General features: G+C 42.0%; 1 protein-coding gene across 1 annotated transcript; it reads right to left on the bottom strand.

The window, feature by feature from the left end:
- Positions 1–1,260: 1,260 nt before the first annotated feature.
- LOC103521142 (wiskott-Aldrich syndrome protein family member 3) lies at positions 1,261–7,723 on the bottom strand. The gene is made up of 10 exons (XM_026831963.1): positions 7,520–7,723; positions 6,626–6,782; positions 6,023–6,176; positions 5,558–5,695; positions 3,918–4,009; positions 3,567–3,867; positions 2,982–3,069; positions 2,688–2,897; positions 1,885–1,978; positions 1,261–1,471 (listed from the first exon to the last, which is right to left on the bottom strand). Exons 1-10 carry the CDS (start codon positions 7,640–7,642, stop codon positions 1,293–1,295), a joined length of 1,536 nt encoding a protein of 511 aa, XP_026687764.1. The 5' UTR covers positions 7,643–7,723; the 3' UTR covers positions 1,261–1,292.
- Positions 7,724–8,974: the final 1,251 nt, after the last annotated feature.

Raw genomic sequence — 8,974 nt, 5'->3', positions numbered from 1 at the left:
GGCCCTGGTTGGAATGCAGTAATTTCTAAATGACCTAGTAGTCCATTCCTGATATCACTGACAGTAAAAAAACGCACTCGAATTCTAGCGATTTTCAATTTCCAGACAAGTTTCTTGTAGCAAATTTTCCAGTTGGATATATGTACTTAACCATACTTTGACGTTTTTCTAGGCTTCATAAAATCATCTCATATTGGAAGAGATGGAACTAAACATTTTTTGAACGTTTTTCTAGGCTTGACAGACATCTCATAATAAAATCTACATTGGATTAGTTGGTTGGTCAGAAAGTCAACACGGGGTTTGCGGTGCTGTTTTTTCCCCCACCAACATAAAGTCAACATGAGACAAGACAATAAACTCAACTGTAATAGAAAAAGTAAAGTAAAAACCATTTTCCTTTTCCTTCAGTTCTGCTCTACTGAAGATCGTTTCCATTCTTTAGGTGTTATAGCGCCTATGCTAAACCATAGGAAACGAGCTTTAGAAGAGGGAAAATTCGGAAAGGGAAATAAGCCGTATTTTATGATTCCTCTCCGTGGCACTTTCGCCAAGGAGATATGAATTTTCATCTGACTTCCAAATCATATTCCACGGTGTGGATTTCGTTTCTCCTTGTGTCCTGCCATATTTTATTCAAAGTACAAATAGAAAAGAAGCTTTCAGTATGAAATAAAAGAGAAAATTATCTTATTAAGATTGCTGGTATAATAATGTCTTACACTTCAGTGTACCTACCTACTTGATTTATGATGAAATATAAAATAAAACTAAAAATAAAGCACGTCAGTGTTTTACTATTTTTCCACCTTCATTGTCATTTTACTATAACTATTATTATTTTCGAAGTACCTCTACAGCTCCTTTCAGTTTCTTACTTTCGTGTTTCCTCCGAAATCCTTTGGGGAAGATCGATTTGAAAAATGCCATCGTACACTGACTCTCACCGATTGTTTACCACACAACAAGCACACCAGACAAGCTTTTGATTAGGAAATTGTGCGGGCAAGGGTCATCTTGAGAGAGAATGCTAGTGATAAGCGATAAGTACGTAGATGCTAAGAGCTACGCCATATGCAAGCCACGCTAACAGGAACACGGGAATCCTTGACAGTAGACAGTCAAAATAGTTTATCTCGTACTACCCCTCCTTACCCGGCATTTGTGTGCCATTTCCAAGGCCAACTATAGTCCCGAGCAATGCAAATATGCTAAAGGCTGGGGCTTACTAAATCGGATTATCTGGGGATTGAGATAATTGGAGTGTTCCCCCGCGGGCTAGGGCCGCTGGTCTAAGCACTGGTCTCCTGTTCTTGCCACCCGTCGCTATCGTACTCACTCTCACTGGCGGAGTCAGAGTCGGAGAATTCGACCGCTACTCGGCGCGCCAGAATGGAGGCTACGTCATGCAGCGCTTTCTGCCGCTCGCCTTCCTTCTGCTCTACGCGCTCTACCTTGCGTAGCGTGATGCCTACGGGAGAGAAAAGTGTTTATTAAGTATAGTGGTATAATTATAAATTTATATAAATGGCAATTATTGGTAAAGAACCGGTTTTAGGTGGTTATAAAAGTTGAGAAGATCAAAAATCAATCAAATCGCAAAGTCTTTGTGGTAAAGCAGAGCTTTTTCACAACTTTTGTGGATGTCACAACATTACTAAGTGCTTCTTTTGCAATCAATTTCCATTTTTCAATAATCTTTTTACACTGGTAATGCTGCCACTGGTCGCTACTCGATTATCCTCACGCAGGTGAGTGCACCCCGAACTCCAAGCACAGAGCCGAAAAAACTTCGACCTCGCCGGGAATCGACCCGGGACCTCCGGCGTGCAAGCCTAGTGTGATACTCACTCGGCCACAGAGGTTGCTCTTAGCGACACTTAACGTCTCGTATAGCTTTGAGCAGATCACTCCTAGGATCATACACGGGTTTGCGTACATCTATGTTACTGGGCTTTGGCGGCGAAGTAGTGGACCCCTGGGAAGAAACAACATGCAAGTTAGTAATCATCTCTTAGGTGGAGTTTGAGCAAGAGGAAAACAAAGAAGAACGTGGATGGATGACGTAAAGGAATGGACAGGATTGGTGACGCATGAAGAAGTTAAAAGAATGGCAGAGAATCGAGAGGAGTGGAAACGCAAAGTAGAACAAATACAGCAACCTTCTGAATAGAAGACGCTACAAATGAATGAATGGATAATCTCTTTGGGAAATCCCAATTGTACAATTTCCGAGGTACTGGATTAACCACCGAGAGGACTTTAGTTTGAACATCGGTAAAAAAATAATTAAATCAGAGAAATTCCATTTGTAAGATTAAGATCAAACAAAGTATGTCATACCTTTTATATTCTCTTTGAGACAACCCCATATTCCAAGCATAGAGCTGTAAAAAAAACCTGACTCTGCTGGAACTCGAACCTGGAATCTCTGCTATGCAAGAATAGGGTGATTGATACCCATTCAGTGAAGGAAGCTCTTCAAAAGTAAAAAATAATTTAGTAAGAGTAAAAAAATAAAAGGAATTTTATTTGTGTCAAGCATAATTGCTTGTCACAAATGTCGTTCCCCGCTTAATACACTTTGTTTATTTTTTAAGACATGACTTGGACTCGAACCACCAACCTCCAGATCCGAAGTTCACCGAGCTAAGCAGTAACACCACTGAGGTTGGTAAGAGTCTTACCTGTTTGAGAGGGGACTTGGTACTGTTGGGCAGGTGCAGGTCTCCGTTCATCAGTGGGGGCAGAGGAGGGGAAGGACCATTGGGCAGGGGCGGAGGAGGGGGTGGGGGAGGAATGGAGTGGAGAGGAGGAGAGGGGGAGAGAGGAGGAGGCGGGGGGAGGGGTTCGGGAGGCGTGTTGTCTATCGGAGGGGGCGGAGGGGGTGGGGAGCGCTGTTGCTGGGGACGCCGTTGCCACGCTTGTTTTTTTTTAATGATACGGCGCCCACCGAGATCTACACTCTTCCCCTACACGACGCTCTTCCGATCTGGGAGAATGTCGCGGCCGGCAGACATGCTGCGGGCCCGGGTGGGAGTGTTGCTCGCGGATACCGTGGTGGGGGTACTGTGAACACAATGGAAATTCATGGTCATTAGTAAACTATAGAATTAGAATAGAATACCTATATTATTATTATACAACTCATTATTGGGATTTAACAATATTTACAAATAAACAAAACAAAATTACAAAATGATAAATAACTACCTAAAATAAAAAAAAAAAAAATCCTAACTCAGGGGAGGGATTAATGCCTAAAGCATTCTCCTCCATCCAACCCCTTTAGGGTGACAATCTGTCATTTTTACTTTTTTTTTCTATAGCATAAGAACGGCATTTGGCTTTTCTTCCTATAGATTCACCTGTAACCAACATTATTATTTACTCGAAACCCCGACTCTTTGATAACGAGTACAACACAACGTTCTAACGAGTACCGAGTTTCGAGTACATGTTATATCTCGTGTATTAGCCTAGCCGCTCACTATCAGGTAGACCTGGTAGTGAGTGGCTGGCCTTAGTGTCTAAGCTATCAGGGTGCAGTCCAATATTTCACTCACCTATTATTGGAATTGGTAGTGCTGGGCGGGGCAGGGGGAGGCTGGGAAGGTCGTGGTTTGGTTCGATTCGGAGTGCCACCAGGGGATGTGTAGGTTTCTAGATTACTATTGTTCACGTTGTTGCCCATAGCGTTCATATCGTAGTGAAGCATACCAGTACCGTAGTGACCGCCCTGGGAGCCATGCTGGTAGATCACCTGGTCGTAGTTCATGTAGCCTTGCTGCAGACCGGGTCTGCAATGGGGGAAGAAGAGAGGGAAATTAATTAGTGGCAGATTGGAATAATGACAGGAGCTCAATGCTGGACTTATTATTTGCAGGACAGCACTTCAATTAGTTCTTCTCCGTCACCTCTTCCGATCTTCGTACCGTAGTGACCGCCCTGGGAGCCATGCTGGTAGATCACCTGGTCGTAGTTCATGTAGCCTTGCTGCAGACCGGGTCTGCAATGGGAGAAGAAGAGAGGGAAATTAATTAGTGGCAGATTGGAATAATGACAGGAGGTCAATGCTGGACTTATTATTTGCAGGACAGCACTTCGATTAGTTCTTCTCCTTCGCCTTTTGCCATGTTCAGATGGGGTCGGCGTTTGTCGTCGGCCTCTCAATCAGCTTTAGAGTGATCGCTTAGAGGCCAACTGGTTTTGGCTAAACAAAATTTTGGATGCCCTTCGCTATTAATATCAGTGCCGCTATCAAGGCGCTCGCCTGGTAAACAGGAGGGCGTGGGTTCAATCCCGGCCGAGGTATGGAATTTTATCCTCAATATAATTTGAGAATTTGACCACAATAATAGTAGTAGCCTACTGCTGGAGTAAAGGGACTTTTCAGTCCTATGCGAGCAGTATAAATAAGCACTATTATTATTACTACTACTACCTAACCTCTTCTGGACTTTCAACTTAAAGCAACGAGTGTCCATGATAAAGTAAGTCTAATTAATGTAACGACCGTTGCAATGAACTCTCAAGAATACGTAAGGGTTAGTATAACTTGAACACCCAGAAGACAAGAGCGTGGCCATTATTTTACCTGGACTTGAGCTGGGATCTTCAGCTTTTTTCACCCCGTTTTCCTCGCCTGGCGTAGCACTTGGTGAGTCGGGGTCTACAACGGTACAATGTTATGTTGGCGAAACTATCATCTAAAATTCTGAACTCTAAATTCTTAGGCCCGTTGCACACACACCGGTTTTGGACGACCGATTTTTTACCGGTCGTCCAAATTCCAATAGTGAAGCACACGTCGGAATGGGACCTTGCACACACGCCGACCGGTGATCGGTGCCGGTCACTATTGGAATTTGGATGACCGGTAAAAAAAATCGGTCGTCCAAAACCGATGTGTGTGCAACGGGCCTTAGGTGAGCAATCACTGATATCCGGGCCACAAGTTTGAGATTAAATGTGATCCAAAGTTTAGAACTTGAACCGTAAACCAAGATTTTAGTCTACCTATAAACTCAGAATACGGCGATCAAATTTCATAATTTTAACCTTTAAACAAAGAGTTAATTAGGTTAATTAATCGGATTGATTACTTATTTAGTCCAGTTTCTTTGGATTTAAATTTTAGATCTTTGCACGATTTCCAACATTTGATCAATCAAAAATCATTCATGCAAGATCATGGGCAAAGTGTACATTATTGCAAAGTACAAATCTAGTTCCTGGAACAAGACAAGGTGGTGGAAATTACCTTTGATTTTCTTGTCATTATTTAACCGGTTAATTTTTTTTTTTTTTTTTTTTTTTTTTTTTTTAAGGTTTGATAGAAGGAACTGTAACCGCTAAGGTCCTATCGTCCCGAAATCGAAGAGAAAAGGAAGACAGGATAGGAGAAAGCTAGTATTTCCGAGAACGAATATTTGGTGTATTGAATGCTATTACCGCGTTCTTTTGGCAATACCTTCTTGTGAACTTGTGATGCATTTTAAACATTTTGACCTAAGTTTGAAGTCGTTCCGGTAAAACTATAGCTCAGCAGAGGAGCTCAATACTCGAGGGTGCCCTTACCTTTTTCCCGCGATCATGCATCATCCTTTCTGTATCCTTGAGCATCTCCTGTCTCCATAGGTCGAAGAAGTAACCAGGATCTGTGTAGAACTTCAAACCAAACTTGCCATCCTCTCTGCAAATGAAAAACAAGCGAAATTCAATTAATACTACCTACTAATTACAAATATTTTTTTTCTTCTTAGGTGCTTTAACACTCTTGTGTCGTTCGCGCTAACCTCTCTTGCTCCACTAGGTGGAGCCTAGATCTTGGTGTAGGGTCCAATGGCCTCTTTTGAGGCAAACAAAATGGATGAGTGCTTGAAGTTAAATGGATGAGTGCTTGAAGTTAAATGGATGAGTGCTTGAAGTTAAATGGGTGAGTGCTTGAAGTTAACTAAAAAAATAAAGGCAGACGCGCTTCCCTCCAAGCTAACTAGACTGGATCAGAGAGCTAACTTACCTGTACGGATCTAACTTGTCGAGTGGCGGTGGCTTATCACATTGCTTGTAGGTCTCGAGCATAGCTGTGGGCATGGTACTGCGAGATACAACCTCCTGATCAAACACGATGGCCGATTTGAATGCCTTCTTCAGGTGAATGTCTTGCAGCGACACTGAAAATACGAGAGAAAATAAAATTATTGTTACTTTTGTTGTTGTTGTTGTTGTAGCGGCTTCAGCTGTAACCGAATGATGATGGCAGAATAAAGAAGGTATTTTTTTTTCTGGCATACACGGGGGTGATGGTCTCTAGCCATGTTTAATTGGCACGTCCTGAACCGCAGTCAACCATCGTGAGGACGAGTGCTTATTCTTTAGAAAACCCTTTGAACACTGCCAGATAGCTAGGCTGGATAGAGTTAGCTGTTCTCCTCCCTGTTTATAGCCCCACTGCTAGACACTAGTCTACTCTCTGTTTAACGTCCCCTTGCCAGACGTTGTTTTGAATAATATAGACTGTGTATCGAGGTCTAGATAGCATTTTTTATTTTATTTTTATTATTTTTTTTTTTTTTGCCAAAAGTTTTTCAACCCTGTCGGGCATTGAACCCAGAACACTCACCTTCTTCGATGGTACTATCCAGTTGGGTCACTTTGACTGCCAACCGGTCCAATCTAACCTGGAGGGAGTTGGCCCTCATGGCCATGTTATGCGCCTCACGGGTAAGCTCACCAAACATGTCCTCCGCATGCCGACTCAGACTGGACAGCTGTCGAACCTGGGGTGCACCGACCATAAATAGAGATTCGTTAGCGAATAGAATAGAATTTCCAACTTATTGTTTCATTACAAATTTTCATCAGTACCTAAATGGTTTTTTCAAATTAATTTGATCCCGGGGGCAAGGTAAACCTAGACCCTTGACACATAGAGTGTGCCTGAAGGCATGTGATGTGTTCCAATCCACTCGACACTAAAATATGCTTCATTCATACTATACTGGATTACTAGGATAAGACTGAAAATTCCCTTTACTCCCGAAGTTTAAATAAGGTTTTATTTGTATACACATTTTGATGATATATTAAAATGTCATCAAATGATAACAGAAAAAGACTTAGTGTATCTTAACCTCGTAAACAGAAGAGGCCACACGTCTAAATACATATCGCACTCATCTATTGAACAATCAAAATCAAGATAAGGTAGAAACGGACAGAAAAATAATGAAAATTTATTGAAGGGTACGGTCAATGCGCTCGCCCTGCAAGCGGGAGACCCGGGTTCGATTCCCAGGGGGTCATTTTTTTGCATATTTGGATCATTTAAATAATAGGATTATTGAGAAATTTGGAAAATCCTACAATGCAGCGGAGGGCACCAAAAATTGTGACATAATAACACAAAGAAATAGCATAATAACTAGCATCTTACAATCCAAATCAGCTACATTCTAGACCCACCAAAATCCATTTTCCAGGTACAAAAAGTTTCAAGGAACACCCCGTAACATACCGTGTTGGCCAGAGTTCCATTGGTGGCTGCCTCAAGCTCCGACGGGAGGCTGGCAGACAGCTCCTCAGGTATTGTACCCCGGGACACATGCACTGGCTCTATCACTCGCTTGGGTAGCGGCATGGTGACTGTCACCCCCTAGGGGGGTAGTCTCGGCTTAGTCAGCAGAAGGAAGAGGTTTCTATCTCAAAACCTGCGGAGAGAAAAGAGAGGAAAGTTCTGAATTGTTGTAATTACAAGATATAAATACCAAATAATTAACTCCCAAAGGGGGTTTTTTTTTTTAAAAATACAACTACCCATGAAAATTTATACCCAAAAGTTGCATAAAATTTTTCCGACATCTTGTTTATTTTGGCTTACAAAATGGAATAATCAAACACTAGCGAATTTTACGCTTTTATATTTGACTTCTTCATTTCGATTAACAAGAACATGTATCAATTAAAAACCTACCTATACAATACACTGCATAGAAAACAATTTTCCAAGTGTCTTTACCCACTCGATATTATGACAGTAATTTCAATACGAGTCCTTTTCCAATCCTCTCTCTCTCCCCCCGTTCTTCCTCAATCTATTTGTGTCTCTTCCCACTAACTACCTCTTTTTTCAGCTCGTTCGCTTTCCTTTTACACCCTTCTCCTGTCTCATTCGAATCCATTACCTACTCTTTTATTTTCTGCTCTCTCACTCTTTTTTTTCCTTTCTCACTTTCTCGCCCTATTTTTCTTTCCTGTCTTCACAATTCTCACTCCCACGTCCTCCTTTCGCGTCATATCCTTCACATTCCTGATCCTCTCTTCCTTGCCCCCCACAGCCTACTTCCTCCTCTCCTCACAGCCTACTCCCTCCTCTCCTCACAGCCTCCCTCCCTCCTCTCCTCACAGCCTCCCTCCCTCCTCTCTTCCTATCACAGCCCACACACAATCACAATTCATCACTCCGCAGCACATACTTCTCTAATGTACTTCCTGATTATATTCAGACTCATGTCAATAGCAAGCCCGAGTCGTTTTATAGACGTCAAAATATGACAAAAATTAAATAAAAAAACTTCAAAACGTAATCATTTTTACTTTCTATCTCAAAGAGGTTTGATAGAGGGTAATTGCTAAGGTCCTATATTATCGTGCTGAAAGCGAAGAGAGAGGGAAGACAGGACAGGAGAAAGCCAGCCGTTCCAAGAACGAACCTCATCTGTTTAAGATAAAAGTAAGTTACAGTTGCTTAGCTAGTGACCTTAGCTAGGAAGTTTAATCTTATGAGCGAAAGCAATCAATGAACTTCTACATATTTATTCGACACCATGTCAACTCTCTATCAAACCTTGAAAGAGCGAAAATTCCTTCAAGCGCGAAGATCTAAATGCAAAGTTAAAAGAGGTCATTCATGGAATAGGCCTCAGTTTCTTGGCGTTTGAATTGTGACATACCCATGAAAATTTATACCCAA

This window comes from Diaphorina citri, unplaced genomic scaffold (assembly GCF_000475195.1).
Source record: "Diaphorina citri unplaced genomic scaffold, Diaci psyllid genome assembly version 1.1 scaffold4598, whole genome shotgun sequence".
Lineage (NCBI taxonomy): Eukaryota > Metazoa > Arthropoda > Insecta > Hemiptera > Psyllidae > Diaphorina > Diaphorina citri.
Note: the sequence above shows the minus strand (reverse complement) of the source record. Positions and strands in the feature narration are given on the sequence as shown.

Excerpts from the sequence above, each read along its gene's own strand:
- LOC103521142 (XM_026831963.1), bottom strand. The coding sequence starts at position 7,642 with ATGCCGCTACCCAAGCGAGTGATAGAGCCAGTGCATGTGTCCCGGGGT. Across the intron at positions 5,696-6,022 it reads GACAAGTTAGATCCGTACAG|AGAGGATGGCAAGTTTGGTT; the intron begins GTAAGTTAGCTC and ends TTTCATTTGCAG. Across the intron at positions 3,868-3,917 it reads CGGTACGAAGATCGGAAGAG|CATTGAGCTCCTGTCATTAT; the intron begins GTGACGGAGAAG and ends TAATAAGTCCAG.